The sequence below is a fragment of the Leishmania panamensis genome (genome assembly GCF_000755165.1).
Source record: "Leishmania panamensis strain MHOM/PA/94/PSC-1 chromosome 33 sequence".
In the NCBI taxonomy this organism is placed as follows: Eukaryota; Euglenozoa; class Kinetoplastea; order Trypanosomatida; family Trypanosomatidae; genus Leishmania; species Leishmania panamensis.
In genome coordinates this window covers 50,954-71,811 of record NC_025880.1, presented here as the reverse complement: position 1 = coordinate 71,811, position 20,858 = coordinate 50,954, and the positions used below count along the sequence as shown (strand labels likewise).

At 56.4% G+C, this 20,858-nt stretch overlaps 4 protein-coding genes across 4 annotated transcripts, besides 2 other annotated features; all 4 read left to right on the top strand.

Moving 5' to 3' along the window:
* Positions 1 to 464: part of a repeat region that runs on past the window's edge.
* Positions 465 to 2,218: 1,754 nt separating this feature from the next.
* On the top strand, positions 2,219 to 3,937 carry LPMP_330260 (palmitoyl acyltransferase 2, putative; the record flags this gene model as incomplete). The annotated part of the gene is made up of 1 exon (XM_010703817.1): positions 2,219 to 3,937. The coding sequence occupies one exon, from the start codon at positions 2,219 to 2,221 to the stop codon at positions 3,935 to 3,937; it is 1,719 nt and encodes a 572-aa protein (XP_010702119.1).
* Positions 3,938 to 5,712: 1,775 nt separating this feature from the next.
* LPMP_330250 (hypothetical protein) lies at positions 5,713 to 6,111 on the top strand (the record flags this gene model as incomplete). Its single annotated transcript, XM_010703816.1, has 1 exon — positions 5,713 to 6,111. One exon carries the CDS (start codon positions 5,713 to 5,715, stop codon positions 6,109 to 6,111), a length of 399 nt encoding a protein of 132 aa, XP_010702118.1.
* Positions 6,112 to 7,681: 1,570 nt separating this feature from the next.
* On the top strand, positions 7,682 to 10,462 carry LPMP_330240 (hypothetical protein; the record flags this gene model as incomplete). Its single annotated transcript, XM_010703815.1, has 1 exon — positions 7,682 to 10,462. The coding sequence occupies one exon, from the start codon at positions 7,682 to 7,684 to the stop codon at positions 10,460 to 10,462; it is 2,781 nt and encodes a 926-aa protein (XP_010702117.1).
* Positions 10,463 to 11,003: 541 nt separating this feature from the next.
* Positions 11,004 to 11,701: a repeat region.
* A 3,863-nt stretch (positions 11,702 to 15,564) lies between these two features.
* LPMP_330230 (zinc carboxypeptidase, putative) lies at positions 15,565 to 20,022 on the top strand (the record flags this gene model as incomplete). The annotated part of the gene is made up of 1 exon (XM_010703814.1): positions 15,565 to 20,022. The coding sequence occupies one exon, from the start codon at positions 15,565 to 15,567 to the stop codon at positions 20,020 to 20,022; it is 4,458 nt and encodes a 1,485-aa protein (XP_010702116.1).
* Positions 20,023 to 20,858: the final 836 nt, after the last annotated feature.

Below are 20,858 nucleotides of genomic sequence, written 5' to 3'. Positions count from 1 at the left end.
CCCACCGCTCAGTCCCACGCTGGATGTGTGCGAAGCGCGCGGCATCTCCTACATCCGACCGGGCGGGCTGACGAGGCACCGATGCCGGACGCATGACGAGAGCACGCCGAATGGCACCCTCGGAGTCCTCCCGACTCCGACGTGAAGAGTCACCGCCCGATGTCGCGGGATGCCGCGGCTTGAAGGGGCTCAAGGCGAAGGATGGCATGCAGACGGGGTGCTAGGCCTGAGAAGGCCCTGACCTGCAGCTGGCCGGCTTCCTCCTCGAGCCCATCCGGCGTGCAGCCCACCCAGGTTCCTCTGGCGCCAACCGCGCAGCACGCACGTGAAGAGGAGGGACGTGAACGGACCGGGAGAGTCGACTAGACGCATGGCCCGGTTCGACGGCAGACGGCTCGACCTTGACGACCGTGATTTAGCGGCAGTGCGGCAGAGGCAGGTGTGAGCTGCGATTGCACGTGTATGCTGGTGTGCGTGTTCGGTGGTGGAGTGGCGCGCTGAGAAAAAGGGCGTATTTCTCCTTCCCTACGTTGATGTCTTCCCTCGCTCAACGAGCGTTGTTGTGCGCACCACACTATGCGGGATTAAAAGCCCCCAACATCACACGATGTAATGTTTGACTGTCTGTGTCTGCATGGTTGCAGAGTAGGTGGAATCGGCTGTGCGGTTATTACACCATCTCTTTTTCTCTCAGGGAGGGGTGAGGCGTGTGTCAGTCGCTGTTGGAAAGAAGTGACAAGTTTCCTCGTCTGTACTCTCCACCGTAGTTCCTGTCGGTGCATTGCTTCTTCTGCCCTCATTGCCCTTTTTGTTCTTCTGATCTTCACGCAGGGGCCGGTGTAGCGGAATCTGCAAGGCGCCTCTTTAAGAAATGTTGGACTCCTCTTCCCGTGTCTGTTTTGAACGCTGCAGCAACAATGAAAGCAGATAAGCAGCAGCAGCGTCAGTTTCAACAGCGACGCGAAGGGGGAGAGATGAAAAACGATGTTATTAAGTCCCGACATGCTCGTACATCATGCCATCTCTTGGCTGAGCTTTTGTGTCCGTATAGCATCTCTGATGATGGTGGTGTGGCCTGTGAGATGCGTGAAGCAAAAGAGAGATCTTCTTCTTAAGAAGCTCCGTTTCCCGGCACCTACTTTCGCTCCAAACGTTTCTGGAGTTGATTTAGCGCCGCGCCAAACGTCCACGAGGACTAAAGTCGTGGTGGCGTTGCCCTCTCTTGCTCCTCTTTCCCTCCTCCTGTTATTCCTCCGCTCCTCCTGCTTCTCTGACTCCCTTCCTCCACGCTTTGTTTGCTTTCCACCCCTTCTGCGCTTCGATCGCCTTTATTCACCTACACACTTACACAACTAAATGTTTTTGGAACCCAACACGAATGTGCGCTTTCCTGCGTGCGTGTGTGTTTGCGCCCTTTGGTGAACGGCTGTGTGTCTGCGGCGATGCGAACACGGTGCCCCACCTCCCTGTAAACAACACCGCCACTGGAATTCACCTGGTCCCTGCATCTACTCATTTCGCCGCTTCTTCTTTTTGTTCTTGTGTGGGGTATGTCGTGCCCCCAAATGACACCCGGCGTGCATCAACTCTTCTTGATTGGCGCTCCGTTGCCGTTCTTGCATCAATGTGCTCCCACACTCTCAGACTGTACATGCAGCGCACGAAGGGCACATTTTTACTGGCATCCTTTGCTCCCTCCCTCCTCACCAACTGGCGCACTTTGGCGTACTGCACATCGCTGCTTCTCTCCCGTGTACGTACAGGAATGGCATCGGAACTCCAGCTGTGCACAACCGCAACGTGTATGCGCACTTGCTGCTCCTCACCATCGAACTCTTGAGCGGCGCCAGTTGAGGGAGACAAACGTGCACATAAAGAAGGTAAACGGTGGGTGGCGTGTCTGTTGCAAGTCGCGGCCATCGTAGCACTCGCCCCCCCCTGAAGCGAGTACCCAATCAAGCGGTTCACCGCGTACAGAGAGGCCAACGCCGACGAGACAACTTTTCTTCTTTCGGCGTTTTTCCTTTTATTTGCTCCGTTGCTGTAAAATCTATTCTGCACTCTCTACGCCTCGCCGAGGCTGCGCAGAACCGGCAGGAGACGGCTGTTATCCCGGAGGATAACATCACAGGCAGCCTTCTTCACGCCACTTGGCGCTTTGAGAGGCTCCCTTGTTTGACTCTTGGTTTAGGTTTGACTGCTCCGCCAACGTGAGGGAATGGTGTGCTGCTGCGAACGTAGTTGGAGCGATATAGTGGTGGTCGCGGCGCTGGTGTGCACCACCATGTACTCCGCCCATAGCTTTTACACATATTTGTTCCCAAATACTCTCGAGGCCCTCGCTACCGCTTTTCTACAGCCGTTCACCGATGTGAGTGCCGATGGATTACTAGGCAAGAGCGGAGCCAAAAATTCTACGTCAGGAATGAACAAGCGCTGGTCACGTGTGTCATCGATGAGCACGACAACGCTGCGTGATGTGAAGTTGTGGGGCTGGCTGCTCTTTCTCACATCTGTGTTTCTGTTGCTGATGGATATGTGGGCATACACTATGGCTGTCATTGTTCCACCTGGTCGAGTGCCGGCTGTGTTTCGCCAACGTGCAACCAAGAGCGCATCACTCGCGCTGTGCACGTTCTACGAGCCGCTGGCTAGCTCTGATGCGTCGGCGGCACTCTACCCACACGGCAGGACTGGCGTCAGTACCCAGAAGCACGGGCGACTGCGGACATTTGGGGCCCATGCGGCCATAGAGGAGGGGAGTAGTCAGTCGGCTCACTCACCAACGGACGCCGCCGCACCGCTGACTCAGGCTCCACGCGAGCAGTTTTTCTTTAATCCCAAGGCAAATAGCTACACAAGCGTCCAGAACAACTATCTGAATTTCTGTCCGATATGCGCCACCTACAAGCCGCCCCGCACCCATCACTGCAGCCGCTGTAACTGCTGTGTTCTCAAATACGATCATCACTGCCCGTGGCTAGGCCAGTGCGTTGGCTTCTTCAACTACAAAAACTACCTACTCACGCTTCTTTACACGTGGCTGCTCACGGCGTGGGCACTGGCGCTTCTGTCGATTGCGATCGTCGTCTACGTGCTCGACGCGAAAAAAAACCTTTTCGGGCTTTCACCACTGTCGTACGCTGCTGCAGGGGCATCAACGGCGGCACCACTACCGCGCACGGGCCTCGGTGTCGGTTCCAACATCGTCGAGGAGTTCGACGTCGGCCCCCCATTTTTCGGCGTCATGGTGTGCATCGCGCAGTGCATATTGTTCTTTGCCATGACCACATACCTACTGAAGCGGCACTTTACGTATGTGCGACACAACATTACCACCATTGACATGGTGATCTACGAGAATGAGCGACGTCTCTTCTCTCACGGAACATCAGGGGACTCTGACGCCGAAGCAAACGCGACGATGTCGAGAAGCGATGTAAACCCAGCCGCCTACGGTGTGCGAACATTCCAGTCGTACATACGCCGGAACATTTATGATCTCGGCATACAGCGCAATCTCCTGCAGGTCTTCGGTGATGCTCAGCTGAGCAACCCTGGCGAGGACATCAATGGTAACCCGCTGCCACGCCGGTGCTACACGGACTGGATGGAGAGCGACATTCCACGGCACCAGCACTTTGTGGTGCGCTGGTTCTTCCGTCTTTTACCGACGGCTGCGTACCCGCCGCAGCGCACGTGGGCGTTGTTTGACATGTCCACTCACTCAGCTAGCAGCTCCATCCACATAGCAGCGCGAAGTCACGCCCGCTACGGCACAGTACCGGGACAGGCGGAAGGCGCTGACGCAGCCACGCCCGGCAGAGAGAAAGGAGGCTCGTTACTCACTGAACTGGGGGTAGAGGAGGAGCAACTGCTCGGGCTTCGTTTCCCCACACGATCATCCATGGGCTTACGCTTTGATGAAGAGCTGTGAGGTTCCGGGCTGCTGCTGTTTGCGCGAGCAAAGTTTTTGATTAAATCTTTCCGTCTGGACTCTTGGCTCCGTCTCATTATTAGGCCGCCATGCGCGTTGCTGTGTGGTTTCTACAAGAGGTCTGTATGTATGTGCGTGTGGTGTGTACGTACATCGTACTGAGTGGTGCGCAGGGATGTGACGGTGTCCTCGAGCTTCCCTGGCATCCCATTACACTCGACGTTGTGTGCCACCCATCTCACTCGCTTCGACGTCGAGGCGTCGACGTATCGAGGCAGAGCGGATGGGGGTGGAGGGAAAAGAGGAACACCAAAGGAACGACCGCAGCAGTCGGTAGCGGTGCTGCTGTCTGTCTGCCTGCCTTTTTTTCCCTCTCTGCGTGTATCTCGCGCTTGCCGTCTTCTTCCTTTCCTCTTTCTCTCACGCTCTTCTTCGTTTAGCTGCATTTACTCACTCCGTTGCTCCGCCTCTGCGATTCTGTTGCTCGCCAGTGTGCACTTCTCCCCTTGACATATGCATCTCACCCCATCCCTCTCTATTCCATAACAGATCCCCCCCTTTTTTTGCCTTTCTCGCTCCTCTCTATTTCTACCCTTCTCTTTCCGCCGCCACTCATCGAGCGAACACATACAAAAACAAACGATGTGTAATGGATGACTCGCTCGCTGGCATGGCTCTGTTCTTATTTTTGTTTTCTCTCGTGTGTATGCCTGTACGTTTCTCTCTCTCTCTCTGTGCGTGCGTGTGTGGGGTGTGTGGAGACATGGCCTTGTTTGCCTGACCCGTGGGGCCCATCGGCCTTTCTCTCTCGACTCGTGTGTGTGTGTGTGTGTGTGTCTGTTGGTATGCGCTCCTGTGCGGATAGGTGGGGGTGGTGGTGTGGTGGGGGTGGTGGTGTGGCGGAGTGTATCACAGCGTTGTGCCGACAAAGATTTGTGTGACAACCTCGCATATACACCAAGCCAAAGGGGACGGCCGCTTTCTGCAGAAGAGAGGCGCCCGAAGTCGCTTTCAGATCGGCCTTGTGCGAAAGCTCTTGGTATACCGGTGATGTCGCCTTGGCGCACAGCATTGTGTGCCGAGTACGTTTCCAGCTGCCCCGAGGTGCGCTTTGTGTCTCCCTCGCTGCCTTTTTTTTGGTGCTTTATTGTTGTGCTGGGGATAGGCGGAATCGCCCGGCCTTCAGCCGTCGCATAGCTGCTGTGGTGCGCGCGCTGTTGTCATCCGTCTATTTCTCGATGTTGCCCATGGGCCAGTCGATGACGACCTCTTCGCTAACATCTTTCCTCGACCCCTGCCCTCGGTACAACGCGCCATTTTCTTTTCTGTGCTGTCCGCACCCACCCACTCACTCACACACACACACACACACACACATACACACACATGCATGCCATGGCAGCATGCGCAAGGCGTGCCGGTTGGCGCGTGTACGATATCTTTCCCTCGGCGTGCATCCACCTCAAGTCTCTCACCTCGAGCATCTTTGCGCACTCACAGAGCATTAGACCGCTTTGTTCTCACTCTTACGGGAGCACGCCTCGTTCTAATCGGTGAGCGCGATGCGTCGCTGCGGGATGCGCTGCGTTTGCGCGTCGCCGTTCTCATTAACGCGTCGCCTGCTGAGCGATGAGGACCGCTACAAGCAGTTCTCCGATATTTTGTGCAAGGCACGGGCGTCAAGCCTTTCTGCAGGGCAGGGAGACGCTCCGGAGTTTTTTGACGGCCGTTTCCAGCCGGGAAGCGGATTTTTAGACTCACACAGCATAACGCAGATGCAGAATACGCTGCGCGCGAATTTGACACCAGAGATGCGCGATAACATGGCGTCGATGCTTCAGTCGGCACTTCAAGGTGATGGCAGCATTCCGGGCGGCTCCATCGGCATGATGGCATTTGGCATGGGTGAAAATGAAAAAGGGAAGAAGATGGCTCGTGCTGCAAAGCTGTCTTACGACCTCAAGACAGGCAAAGTGAACAAGGATTTTGTGGAGGAGCAACTTGAACCAGATGACATCAGTCTGCCAAAGGAAACGGTGGAGGACTACCATACCGAGGGTGCGTTGGAGGTTGAGTTTGTCGAGGATCAGAAGAGGGCTGATGCCTGCGCTGGAAAAGTCGAGACCATCTCCGCAGCTGAGATTGAAGTCGAACCGAAGGAAACCACGTCATAGCGTGGAGTCCGAAGAAGCGGGCCTCCTTTCTTTCCTGAAGAGGACACTGAAGAACGCGTAGGCAAGCCCAGGCTGTGGTTTCGCAGTAGTTTACTCTGAGGGAGTCCCTCACTGGAGACCGTGTGGGCTTTCGCCTTCCTCCGCGGCCTCCATCTCTTCCATTTCGGACGTCTTTTTTTTTTTTTGCTGCCCTTTTGTTGTTTCTCTCAGTCTGCAGTGGGCCTGCTTGCCCCCCCCCCCCTCCCCTTCAGTGCGCCTGGCAGCCTCGCCAACAATGGACGCCTTACGTGATGCGAGCGGCGGTGCTGATCATGCCATTTATTTTCATAACCTGCGCGATGGCTGACCCTCTGCTCACCCATTGGTGCATTTTTTACTGTTGTTGTTGTCTGCTTGCTGCGTTTTTTTTTTTTCCGCTTGCTGGTAGCGTGTCCCTGCTGCGACCGCTGCTGCATTGCAGGTGAAGGGCTGTACGGGTGGGTGCGCGGACGCGAACCCGGAAAAGGCGATTCGGTGGCGGTTATGCAGGCGAGAAAGCAAGGAAAATTGAGGTCGGTGTGTTCAGATCCGCTACTTGAAGAACAGCGTCCCTCCACAAAATGACACCGAGGGAAGTGCGCGCTGTCACTGCCCCCCCTTCCCTGTGCACGCTGAGGCACAAAGGTGCTGTGGTCTACTTGTTTCTCTTGCGTTGTTTTCTGTGGGGCATATATGACACGAGGAATGCGGCCCTCCCCTTTGTTTTTCCATGAACGCATGCCTTCCTTCGCGAGTGCACATTCGATCTGCGGCTCTGTCGAGTGAAGCGACAGGATTGCACCCACTTGTATGTGAAGGTGACTGCGCTGTTTCAACTCCCCCTCTCTCCCCATTCGAATGATGATCATGACCTTCTCCTTTCGCTTCTCATCGTTCTTCTTCCCTTCCTTCCCATCCGTGTGCTCACTGTCTCTACTGCTCGTGCTGTCTTACGACTTCCCCCCCCCCCCCACACACACACGTGTGCGCACATCACTTGCTTATGACAGATTCCATACACTTCGACTGCACAGGAACTCCCTGTGTCGTGGCAAAGCTGTGTGGGTTTGTGTGAAGAGCTGCTTGCCCATCCTTGCCAGTATCCCAATGAGGTGTTGCGGGGTGTGAGAACACTGGCCTAAGAAGATACAGAGATAAACGTATCCTAACACGTCCTCATCCATTCCTGGATCCCTTGCGGACGCATTTTTGCATTTCGTGCGTGTTTCTGCGAACCCTTCCATCTCATCAAGTTGTTTGGAGAGCGGAACCGTCTCTCTTGTTTTCCCTGTGTGCGTGCGGTGTACGTGTGTGCTCGTTTCTCCCTTTCCATCTCAATCCCTCATACCCCCCACCCCCACATTCTACTGTACAGAAGGCCACACTTCCGGTGTACATATAGCCGAACCGTTGTTGTTGGCACCACTTTAATTCTCTCTTCTCAATCGCCTCGCTTCTCTGTTTCGCTCACTTGATCTTGTTTCCCTTTTCCCTTCTCCAACTTCGCTTCTCGTGTTCTTCTCTCGTTCTCTTTCTGCGGAACTAGCCGATAATGTCCTCCACAGGCCTCATCGTGAGGCAGCTCATCGCCTGGTTTGCTGGCGTGCTGCCAATTTGCTTTTACCTGGCGCTGGCAGTGGTTTGTGGGCTTCACCGGCGGTGGATTTCGTTCGCTTTCTCCGTCGCCTTGATGCTCGCGTTGCTTGTGTCGGTCGTACTGAACTGCGTCGCCATCATCTCCACCATTTTGCTGACGCGGTCTCGCACAAATTTTGCGCAACGCGTGAAGAAGATTCCAGGCGAGACGCTGTGGGACTCCCTGTACCTGGAGGGTTCCGCTCCGGTGTGTGCAAATCCGCAGATCGATCTTTTCGATGTCGATGGGAACGAGACCCGCATGATCAGCCGGCAGTCTGACGAGGCTGTCTTGTCGAGCATTCGCGAGTCGACCACTGTCAGCCTCAACACTGTTAAAAGCCAATCATTTTCGCCGAGCGTTCTGGGGAGTAGTCGCGCTTCAGTCAACCCTTTGTGCCCGCCGTTGCATCCTGCCGCTGCTGTGCGTGTTGTGCCTCAGGAATCCGTGCAGCCTCGTCGCGAGGCCTCCGTGACGCAGCTGGAGGAGACGTTCATGCTGTCGCCGCCCTCCGCATTGGAACATCGTTTTATGAGGGACAGGACTTCAGCCGCTTTCACGTCCCCGCCACTGGGGCCAAGTACCCCGCAGTCGTACCCAGAGGAACGCCCCAGTGCTGACAGAAACCTCAGCGGGTCTTTCGAGCGTTCAGTGTGCGAGCGGAAGGATAATGCACAGCAGTTCGCGGCTCAGTTGTACGAGCCTTTACACGCTCCTACCGGCGTCCGGCGCACGCCTGAGGCCTCTGCGATCCCTTCTATCCACGATACCAACTCTTCTAAGTTTTTCTGCACGGCATTCATGATGCCGTTCGTCTCGCTGTACATGACAATTATTCTCACCATCCTCACACTCGTCGGCTCTTTAATGTTCGAGTATGACACTCATTGCCTCTTCCTAGCCTCTCCTGCACTCGGCGTGCCGTGGCTATGGGTAAACCTCCTGCCTGTGAGGAATGCTTTTCAGAATACCTCGGAGAACGCACAGAACTTCCACGGTCGTCTGGTGTGCGCCCTCACTCACTGGCTGTTCATGATTGCCATTTCCATTGTCTCACTTGGCGTGTTCGTCGCAGCCTTCATGCTCGAAGTTGTGTATTGGCCTCCGTACCGCATTGACGGCGAGGCCACGCCACGTTCGATTCGTGTGCTGAGCTACCTCGCCCCGGTTCTCGTTATGGCCATTATGGGGATCGTTTTCAGCAACCTTGAGTCGATGCACAGCACCAGCGGAGAGTGTGGTGAAAGTGGCCCGCTGGTGGCAGAAGCGGTGCCTGTGACGACGGATTACCGCGGTTGTCCACCAGCGCAGGTGACGACGCGAGTTCTCACACCCGGACTCCTACCAGGCGACTGCGGCGGTGAGGCGTTGCCCTTTGCGGGCCTAGGCAACCTCACTGGCACCTCTCTCACTGACAGCGTGGGTGTCGTGTCGGTGGCAGTGGTGTGCGCAAGTGCGCAGTCCACTGTAGTGACCCCCAACTTGGCTCCAATGTCGAATGGAGAGCCTGTTGCGACTCTGTCTTCGATTCTGCGGTCCGCGACGGGGGGTAGCGCTTTCATTCCCCTTATCAACAAGACATCGATCACGATGCTGCCGCGGAGCAAAGGTTTCCGGCATGGTATCCAGTTGTCCAGCAACGGAAGCTCTGATCTCCAGAAAGGTTCTCACCCAGCGACCACCATGACGTCCGTCCCGCAGCTGAAGACGGTGACGATGCTGTATGTTGCCTACCGCGACATCTGCGATGGTGGCGACAGTACCATGGCAAGCACTTTCAAGGCATCCCACCAGAAGGGCAGCGTGGCTGCCAGTCGCAACCAGCTGCAGGCTGTGTCGGTCAACTTCGAGGTCATGATGGAGGCTCTCGAAGACGCCAGAGAGCAGGGCAGTGCGGACGCGAACGCCTACGTGCTTACAGCATATGAGGATGCGATTTGCCTGGTCTGGGGGCTCATTCCTTTTCGTAGCGATCCGGTGCTCTTGGCGATTGAAAAGGCGATTCAAATTATGGAGGCCTTCAAGAGTCGCCCGAAGCCACCGCCAAGTTTCAGCTGCGAGCAGCGGGAACTGGTCGCGGCTGTGGTATCCGTTCCATATTCGCTTGTGGGCCTCATCGGCTCCGGCGCATTCCGCAGTATCCACTTCTTCAATCCGCGCCAGCATGTGCTGGGAGCGCAGATGCTACGTCGTGGCACCGCCATGTACTGCCGTCTTCCCTCCGTACAGGCTTCTCTCGATGAACCAGAGAACCCATTTCATTGCATCTTGCTGGATGGGCGGTCGTGGAGCAGTACGGCAAGTCATGTCCTGGCACGACCGTGTGGCATCTGCCGGAGCTACGGACTTGGCGCAGACGCGAAGCAGCCGAATCAGCGCAGCTCTCCTCTTAACGTAACCACGAATCCGACAAGGCAGGAGTTTCTCATTACGTACAACTTTATGGAGATGGTGCAAGCCAAGGAGGAGGAGTGGCATCTCGTGGTGCAGCGGCAAGAGCACCTCGGCGCGAAATTTAACTTCCTCTCCGAGGCGGTTCAGAGGCTCCACCAGGGTGACCAGAGCGGCGCGTGCAAGGTACTCCGAGACGCAATGCAGAGTGCGGCCTCCAACAGTGACGCCGACAACATCACCCTCGCCCAGATGTTGCTCGAAGATTTGGAGTGCGCAGAGGACGGAGGGCCGCACGATATGTAGAAAAACAAAAGAAAAGGGGGAAAAAGGTAAAATTAGCACAGCCCTACACGCGTGTCGTGTTGTGTGGCACCCCTCTCTCCCTCTGCCGTTCGTGTGTGCGCCCATGCAGCTCTCTGCTCCTTTCGGTCACGACTTCTGCTTGTGTGCTGGTGTAACGGTGCAATTCTTTGCAGTTGACTATTTAACTTCTCTTTTCCTCGCAGTGTTTATGTAGGTTGAGGACTGTGTGCCTCGGATGAGGGCTGGCTGCCATGCGCACTGCCGTCACTCGCCTAAATGAAGAAGACACGAACACAACAAAGACCAAACACGCTTCCCAAGAAACGGGCGTAATGAGGCGCATCCAAATTCACACGCAACCACTGCAGAGCACCAGCAAGCGGACAATGCCCTTTTCACCCCGTCGCTCTGTTTTCTCATCCCCCCCACCAGCCAACCACTTGACACCTCCCGCACCTCAATTTCAGTGTCATTCCTTCTTTCTCTGTTCATCTGTTTCCCACGACACGGGTGTTGTGCACCCACCCACACACACCCACACCAAACCAGGAGCGACCGCAATGCCTTATAATCATTACACACTCACAGGGACAGCGACAACAGGCTGCGCAGCCTTACTTGCAGCTATCGCGCTGGGCGGGAGGTAGTGGAGCTGAGGCTTTTGCAACTGTGATGATAAGTTGGCCAGCTTAGGCACCGGAAAACAAGCGCGACTGTTGCCACAGACTCCCTCTCCCTTGCTATGGCGCTCAGAATGAACTCTACAACGGTGGGTGATAGCATGACGCGACACATATGGGAGGAAATGCCGGCGCTACCCGCTCGTGCCGTCCGCTTCTCACTTTAGTGTGTCTTTGGGGCTTGTGAGCTGCACTAGCACGGCGAAGCAAACAAGCCTACAAAAAACAGCGATGTCAGAGGTGCAGTCACGAACTGCCTGGATTACACAGTGGGCCGCCTGGCTTAGACGTCAGGCCGACATACTCTACTACCCGCATGGCAGACACCACTCCTTATACCCTCCAACAGGACGCTGCTTGCTTGGATCGGGGCGTGCAGCCCACCCAGGTTCCTCTGGCGCCGACCGCGCAGCACGCACGTGAAGAGGAGGGACGTGAACGGACCGGGAGAGTCGACTAGACGCATGGCCCGGTTCGACGGCAGACGGCTCGACCTTGACGACCGTGATTTAGCGGCAGTGCGGCAGAGGCAGGTGTGAGCTGCGATTGCACGTGTATGCTGGTGTGCGTGTTGGGTGGTGGAGTGGCGCGCTGAGAAATATACCTCAGACCTCTTTGCGTGTGCTGTCAGATGTATTTGCCTAAACTTTTTGTCTTTGCGCCTTTCACGCTGCGGTTTCCCTATCACTGTTGTGTGGCATCAGTGGGTTCACTTGCGCCTGCCGAGTTTTTTCTCTTATCGTTTTCCCCGTCCCCCCCTCTCATCCTCAACGTTTTTTTTTTTGGCTTCCGGTGTCCGTACGCCAGTCAGTGCTTTCGCCTCTGTCTCTGCGGGTCACGTCCTCGGGTGTACCGGCGTCTCCTCATTTGCAGCGGACGCACCTCCTGTTTTCCTGCATCCTCCCGGGTATTGATTTCGTTCTCACAGGGTAGTGGTTAGCGAGAGGGGGTGTCAATGTTTGATCATTGCATACGTCTATGCCTGTTTTGTTCGAGGGAGGGAGACGCAGTCGGTGGACGAGGCAGAAGAGGCGTGGCCTGGAAGACAACGGATGTGCACCGGGGCAAGGATGGTTGGGGGACCTACACCTTCCTGCAGCCTTCTCGCTCTTCGTTGGCGGATATTTTTTGCTTGCTCGTAACTCTTGCCTTGCGTGGTCTGCGTGTTGAAAGCCCAGGGAAGCAGACATTGCCGTGTGTCTGCCTCACATTCTGGTCTTTGTATGTACTTCGTGGACTGCCTTGGTCGCGTAGTAGAGGTTACCTTTGCAGATTGATTTGCTGAGGTGCGTGTGCAGGTTACTCCCACTGTTTCAGTGTGCCTACGCTGTTGTGCACCTGTGCGTGTGCAGGAGCGATCTGCTGTACTTCCGCGTCTCTGCCTTCTCGTATTGTTACTGCCTGCGAGCCTGGGCTTAGGGGTTTCTCCGCGTTTTCCTTTTGGATGTGCGTTCGACGCCCTAGTCGGCTTCTGCACTCTCTTCTTCTTTTCCCTTTCACCTTTGCACTGCGACGTTGAAGGCAGAGCGCGCGCGCGCGGTGAACGACTTTAGGGTGCGCTAAGAGTGGAGGAGGGCAGAGTGTAGGGGAGGGAGGAGGCGACGCACAAGTGAGTACGTGTGAACCGCTGGTTTTCCTGGGCGCCATCTGCGCTGTGCTCCGTCTGTCCCGATTGAGACGATGTGCGCGGGTCTCACGTCCCGCCTGTCTTCTCTCTCCATTTGTTGCGGCGATTCCGTGACGAAAGGAGGCCGACGAATGAACTTCGTGGGGCGTGTGCAGCTAGCCGGCATCTCCCCCACCTCCCCACCTCCCCACCTCCCACGCTCTCCTTCCTCCCGGCTGCCGAGGAAGCCTCGATCGTTTTCTTCTTGTGTCTTCTATCACGATGTTGGGTTTCACTCTGAGCGTGCTCTGTTATTCACCTCCTTGATTCCCTAAGGAAAAGTTGCTTCTCTCACCCTTAGCCGAGCCGTCTTCACGTTTAACGGACTATTTTTTATTCTTTTGATTTTGTCTATCGTTTTGTTCATTTGCAAGTTCTTTGTGTGATTGCGAAAATATGCCTGCGCACCCCCGTGTGTATCGCGTTCCTGCGTCTGTCTCGATGGGGCCATATATGTGCACGTGCTCAGCTCGTGTGTCAGCCCCTCTTTCCCACTTCGCCCTCTTTCAAAAGAAAAGACTCCATCGGCAAAGGCAGCAGCAAGCAACACAACATACGACGCAGACCTACACGTGGAGAGGATCTGTGGGCCACTGTCCCCCCTCCCCCCTCTGCGCGCTCTCTTTTTAGGTGACTTTGCGTTTGGCCTGTCTTTTTGTACTCGTGCGGCGTGGCCATCTCTACCGTCGCTCCGTCTCTCCACGCTGCGCATGCGTGCCCGTTCTGCTTTTCTGCCTTCTCTCATCCTTATGTTTTTTTTTTTTTTAGCTCTTCTCTTTCCTTTTCGTTGATGATGATGATGGGGGTGGGGGTCCTGTCTCTCATTACCTGAAGTGCTTTTTCCCTCCTCTCTCTTTCGTCTGTGTCGACCTTCTGTCTTCTCGCTGTGCTTGCGATTGTGTGTTCCCGACGGTATGGTGGATTAGAAGTTGATGCATCAAGATGAACTGCAATGAAGAGGGAAGAGGTGCCGGTCAGTGAGGCAACGAAGCGATGTCTTTGTCACGCCTTTTCTTCGTCCAGGCCTTCTGGATTTACACTGTGGGCTTCTCGAGGCATCCTATGTCCTACACCGACGATGTGTGTGGTGAATGTTTGTTGCTGAGTTTCATAGCCGCCCTTGAACCAGTGCGGTGATTCTGAGAGCCATTTCATAAGGCAAGCGATGAGGCACACCTTTTAGTCGGGTGCTCTGCGCGCCATCTCTGTAGCTTCTCCTCAAATTATTGCCTACGTAATTAGTTTCTGATGGAGCTTTGTTTTCTTCATAGCCTCCCTTCCTACCTTATTTTTTCCCTCGTTGGCCTCTTCTTCCCTCAGTTGCTGTCAGCCTGTGCCATTCCGGGCTTCTCTTGCTCGTTTCTTCCGTGTTCTGTGCGCTGCCGGTGTGGGGACTGTGCGCCCCTCTTGACACTATTCCTTCTCCCCCTTTTTGCCTTGCCTCCGCGACTCCTCCCGTCGCTGCCTTTCCTTCTCTTTTGGTGCATCCATGACGCATTAGAAAACACGTGTTCACAGAGGAAATGTGCCGTTACGGGGGCTACCGTCGCGCGAATTGAGGTGCCTTGCATGCAGGCCGATATACACAGACCCGCACACTCAGTTGGCGTGCGGGTCTCATCATTCACTACGGTGACGTGCACGAGCGTATTTCCTGTTCTCGAGTGATCATCTCTCTCGACATTGCATTTGATCTTGCTGTAGTGACTTCGTAAAGCCGTGCTCCGCGACGTCTTCGCGCGTGACTGGTCTCTCTCCGGTCTCGTACTCCCACTTTCACTCTCCCATCATTTCTTCCCCTCACCCTTTTCTCGCCCTTTCGACCCCCTCTCCATCTCCTCCCGGCGCTCTGTCTTGCGGTGCCTCATTCTCTTCTCGCCTCTACTTCCCGACTCGCACATGGCGCACAGTGACAAGTGTTCCTATACACTCCGCACGCTGTTCATTTTCAGCTTTTCGCTTTCCGGTCTCTCATTCTCCCTCTCACACGCGGAGCTGTCGTCTCTGTTGAAAGGCGATACACTAAAGAAAGTCTTTTGCGCAGTCCTTCGGAGCTAGACGGACGTGTTACTTAACGAGCTCGGCGTCCAAAGACCTTTTCTGTTCTCGTTCGGTCTAGCACTCGTAGCTCATGGTCGGGTAGAAGATATATCACATAGAAATCCGCCATAATGAGCCTGCGCTCACGCAGCAGCAGAGAGTCCAACCAGCGCACAGGCTCAACTTCAGTGCGAGACCGTGACTCAGGGGACGGCCTCTCCACTCAACTGCGCTCATCTGTACTGCAACCGCGTCCCCCTGTCGGGGGAGTACGTTCGTCTTCTACCTCGAAAGGCGCCAAAGGTGCGCGAAAGTGTCCGGCACCACCGACAGCGTCCGTATCGAAGAGGACGGCTGCAAAGAGACTCGCGCTGCGCACACACCTGCCGTATCTGCGTTCCGTTCCGCTCCTTCTTGCGTCTGCGAGTGGCGAGTCCACGTCTTCTTCTCCTCGATGTGTCCGACGGTCGGTCTCGTCCTGTTCGATGCCGCACGAAACGGCGACGGCGAACAGGCCCTCGTACTCCATCATACCCGAGGCACTCCAGCGCGTGAAGCAGCTTTGCAATGGCATGCGGGACTCCGACAGGGATGCGCCTGTGCTGATGGGAGCAGGAAATGGCAGTGGCGCGCGTGAGCGACGCACGAGCCGATTCACGTCACCATCCTTTGTCGAGCTCTGTGAAGATGCTACAGCAGTCGTGCAGGATGTTGAGATGGTGCAGGGCATGCTGTTCTCGTCTCTGCAGAGTGGCAGCACTGCTGATGCAATGCGTTCGCTCACGCCGAAGCGTGGCTCTACGGGCGTCCAGCCGCCTCAGGCGCGGAGCAAGTCGTGGAATCCCCCAAGTGACCGTCCCTTCCTCCACGCCAGCTCTGGTCGCTTTCTGTCCAAGAAAGAGCGCCGGAAGGCATGGGCGATGTTTCTACATAAGAACACACACGCGTTTTCCCTCGTCGTGAACGCCTGCCGATCCCCTTTGGCGATGCGAGAGCCACAGGTAGGGTCCGCGTTGCTCACCTTCCTCTATAATGTGTTGCGGCACATATCGGGAGATAAGCAGCGTAAGGCGATGCTGTTATGTGAGAAGCTTGGTATTATTCGTGTGTGCACGCTAGTGCTCCAGGAAGGGAAGCGCCGGCTGCGTCCCGGCGACGCTGTCGATGTTGCTGTCGTTGCATCTCTCCGCGCGTGCGAAGCGGCTGCTCTGCTCTTCACTCTTGGGAGTACCTTCAATGTCAAGCTGTGGACCGACTTCCGCCTATCCCAGAGTCTGGAGAGCACCTTTTTCTGCGCCTCCATAACGTTCCGGCTTCTAGAGGCAGAGTTTGCCAGGTATCACGCGTCCCTGCAGTTGGACCTTCACTGCGCCTCCATCGCGGAGACACACGAGTACGCGGGTCGTCACACACGTAAGGAAACGCTGACGGCGCTGCAACGATTTCAATCGCGCACGCAGTGGACCTGCACTGCCTTCTCCCACTTTTGTTTTACACTGTTCGCCTTCTCTGGTAGCGCTGCTACCGCGGCTGATCTTGGCGCGCGTGGGATGGAGCTGTGCTCCACTGCCATCGCCATGAGCACGTTTTTTCTTACGCAAATCGCGCCGCTGGTGTTGAGGGGCGTAGCATACAGTGTGTCCGAGCAGACACTGCACCCCCATGTCGGGTCTCTGACAGCAGTCGACGCCGAGCACTGGGTGCCCTCGTGGGTGATGCGGCTTATGCGGCGGGTGGAATTTATGCTTCTATGGTGTGTGGCGCTGATGCAGCGATTGACAGGTGCCGACAAGGTTCGTCTGACGGCGGCTGAGGTTGCCTTGCGTTTTCACGTGCCGCGCAGCGTCGTCCTTTACCTGTTGCCACGGCCGCGCCAAACTTTGCAGGTGACGCCCCGACGAGAGTGCGTCCACGTAATTCTGCTCCTGCTGAGCGCACTGCTGGAGGCAGACCGCCCGGCCACGCTGGAAGACATGAAGGACCTCGGCGGATTGAGGGGCGTCGTGGCAAGCGTCTTGGCGTTGTCTGAGAAGTCGTCGCATCAGTGGCACCACTTCTACCTCCAGTTGTGCTTTATGTACGGGTACAGGATGCTGCCGTCGTGGAACGGCCGCCCTGCATGCTACGTGGACGGGCGCCTGCCGGCGTCCCTGCGAGGCTCATTTGACGCTGCCAAGACACCAGGTGAAAGGTCGAAGTGGTCGGAACCCCTCAGCAGCAGCGTCGGCGCAGCCGATACGAGGCCGAACGCCTCTCAGACATGCCAGTCGTCGACGCAGCCGTCGCTGACTCAGTGGGTCAGTGGCTCGACGGAGACTGCGTTGGCGCCGCTCATCTCTTCCCCACTCAGAGCAGCGGATGCAGGACGCAGGGGTTTGAATAAGGATCTCCTCCTTGTAGACACCCGCCCAGATGTTTTCTCACCAGAGCTTCACAGTGGCAATATTGACCCGATGTCGGCACTGGCGGCGTTCGACAGCTCACAGCTCCCGTGGCCGTTCACGGAAGCGGCACCACCAACAACGGCGGAGAGGTGGTACGGCACCTCCTCCCGCGTTGCTTCAGCCGCAGAGGACGCGCACCTCAACGTGCCGCTGATCAATGTATCTGAGGAAGAGCGGGTCCGGGTGCTGCGCCACCATATCGCGCGGCTTGTACTGCTGGACGAAACGGCGTGCGATGGTAGTCCGAGGCCGCATCGGCACAAGGTGGTGTTCGAGCGACTGAGCAGTGCGTCGCCGAGCGCGGCTGGCGACGCCCCCGACGCCATTCAGCAGAGCACTGATGGAGTCGAATTCTTCTCAGACTACGAGAGCGGCAACCTGCAGCGCGCCGTTGAAGTAAGTGATGGCGAGTATGACTTAGTCCTATCCTGGGACACCGCCACCAACTCCTACACGCAGTGGTTTAGCTTTGGCATGCGCCACTTCATCCCCGGCAAAACGTATCGCTTCAACATCGTGAACATGGAGAAGCTCGGCTCTACCTTTAACGAAGGCCAAAAGCCACTGCTGTTGCACGTGCCAGACGGCGCAACCCCTCCTGGCTCAAGTGCACCACGACCTCAGTGGACTCGGGTCGGCGAAGGCATCTTTTACTTTGGCAACGCGTTCTTTCGGCCTACGCGTGCGCACTATTTTGGGAAGAACGGGGAGACCGCCAGCGCACCGGCGCCAACCCCAACCTCCGTGTCTCTGCAACCTAGAATACTGGGGGTGGCGAGCGCGTGCACGTCTGCTCCGCAACTTGGCGGTCGTGCACCACCGCCGGTGATTGCGAAGAAGCGCGTCCCGGTACCCCCCCAATCGCCATCGCCGTCCACGACGCTGCCGTCTACCTTGCCCGCATCTGCAGAGTCAGCGGCGCTGAAGCAGAAATGCTACTTCACTGTCACCTTCTCTGTTACCATGCCAACGGCAGTAGTCGGAACGGTTTATCTTGCCAACTGTTTCCCTTTCACATACACCGAGCTACGAGAGCATCTCATGTGGCTGACGAGAGAGGTTCAGGCGTACCCAACACGCTCGCTGTTGCCGCAGTGCCTGTGCTGGACACCTGGCAGGGTGCAGGTTCCGCTGCTGACGGTGACGGCGCTGCGTCGCCGAGGTGCTGAGGAGCCGTACACCGTGGATGAAATACAGCGCCGCCCCATTGCGCTGCTTGTGGCGAGGGTGCACCCTGGCGAAACAAACGCCAGCTGGGTCATGCAGGGTCTGCTGGATACTCTTCTTTGCCCGCCAGCAGAGGCCGAAGAATATGCGTTGCACTTGTGTGACAACTTTGTCTTCAAGGTGATACCCATGCTGAACGCCGACGGTGTGATCATGGGCAATCATCGTTGCTCATTTGCCGGCGTCGACCTTAATCGAGACTACGTGGATCCTAAGGCCGAACAAAACCCCACTGTGTATGCCATGAAGCAGCTGCTGCGATACTGGACTGGCGAGGAGAAGCGCAAGGTTGTGATGTTTGCTGATTTTCACGGTCATTCGCGAGCCAAGAACTTTCTCGTGTATGGGTGCACGGTGGACACGATGCGAGGGATTGCAACTCACTCCCGCCTAAAAGGCAGGGGAGGAGGTGGCGGCGGTCGACGCCGTGGCACCCGAGACGCGTCCAGCACGGCCCCCGCTGCTGCGGAGAAGGTGATTGCGGCGTTGCTATCCCAACTCTTTCCATCCTTCTCTCTCTCGCAGAGCTCCTTTGCTGTAACGAAGGACAAGAAAGGCTCCGCGCGTGTTGTGCTCTACGACGAGTTCGGTGTGCGCATGAGCTACGGCTTCGAGGCAACGATGGTAGGTGGCTTGGTCTGCGTTCCCGAGCTTCTGCGAGCGAACACTGGTAGCAACGACGATGGCGCTGCCACACCGGTGTCGGTTGTCCCTAGGAAAGAGGTGCACTACAATCCCACCGTATTTCGTGCCATGGGAGACGTCTTTCTGCGAGCCTTTTCTCTTCTTTTCCAACAATGGACGGCGCTCACGGCGCTGGCGGTGGACAGTCGCGACAACTACCGAAAGTGCAGCCCGAACGATGTACTCACGTCAGTGGCGCTGCAACTGTCGTGGAGCATGACTGCTGTTGCTGGGGGTGGCAGTAATCCCCCAAAGAACCCTTCGTCGCCTTCCACAAGGGAGGCCGGCGCGGCTCTCCCTCGCGCGGGACCGTACGCTGCAGCAACCCGAGGAGAGCGACGGGCGGGGTCTCCGATAGCTGCCGGAGTATCGGCGGCGCCGAGTGAGGCTGGTACCGTGCTACCTGTTGTCCCTGTAGCAGGGCAGGTAGAGGCACTGGACTACTTGTTCATGGCAGACTGCCGCGAGGGGGCAACACTGGTAGAGGATGGGGACGACAACGACGACGAGGAAGGCAACGTGAGTGGCAGCGATATATCTTTCGTGGATGAAAGCGTCGATGCTCAGCTTGAGGATGATGACTTGGCTGCAGTGGCACGCGTGAGACAGAGACGGGGGAGGCAAGCAGAGACTGAAGACGCTGGCAATGCATCTGGGGTTAGTGATCATAGCGCGTCCTTGTCCGCTGGTTCTGGTAGCGACGACCAAGACTGGTCCGGCTATGATTCTTTCACCAGCAGCGCCGCTGGTGAATCTGGTGGTAACCGAAGTAGCGTGAGCAGTGTGGATGAGCAGATCCCTACAAATTTGTTCATATAGTCGAACGAGTGCGGCGATGCATTGCGTGTCGTTCTCGCGATACTGTCGACTTGGCGTGATTTAGATCAGAAAACTCTCTAATGCTTCTCATGTACGATGTGCACCTTTTTTTCTTCTTCACCCCACTCTGTTCCACTGGGCATGTGGGTGCGTCTCTCTCTCTCTCTCTGTGTGTCTTCACATGTGCAACTTCCATCGTAGTCGCACACGTCCCCTCTGCAGCGCACTGCAATGCCCTGCGCCAGCGCTTCTGTGCATGCACGTTTTTTTTTTTGTTCATCCTTTGCTCTGTACTCTTCTCCTCTTTCAGTGGCGACCGATGCACATCTGGAGATCATGCTGCACAGCTTCACAATGTAACGTAGACGCTGAACTGTCTGTGCTAGTTGTGCCTCTCCCTCTTCCTCTGTCGTCTTTGTGGTGCTCGTTGTGGTTGTGTTGCCTCGCGAAGTTGTTTCTCAGTTCGCCTCTTTTCGATCTCAGTGCCCCCCCCCCCCCGCCCTCCCCCACGCCTGTGCAGCTCGACGCGAGAAGGCAGAATGCGATAAATGTAGCCTGCGAGCAAAGGGAAAAAGGAGATTCCGTCCTTCTTTCCCCTCAACTTCTCTCTTATGGCCTTATGAGAACTGGATGAGTGCCCTGCGGCACTCAGCACACTCTGTGGAGCAGCGCGAAGGGCAACCGCCAAAACAACATCTGAATGCCCTTCTTAGAGAGAACTGCAAGCGTCTGGTTACCTGTGTGGGTGAGAGAGGGAGGAAGGGCGAGAGGGACACTGAGCACACATCTTCGTGCATTCTTGCTGGCTTCCTCCCTCTTTTCCTCCTCATTAGTGC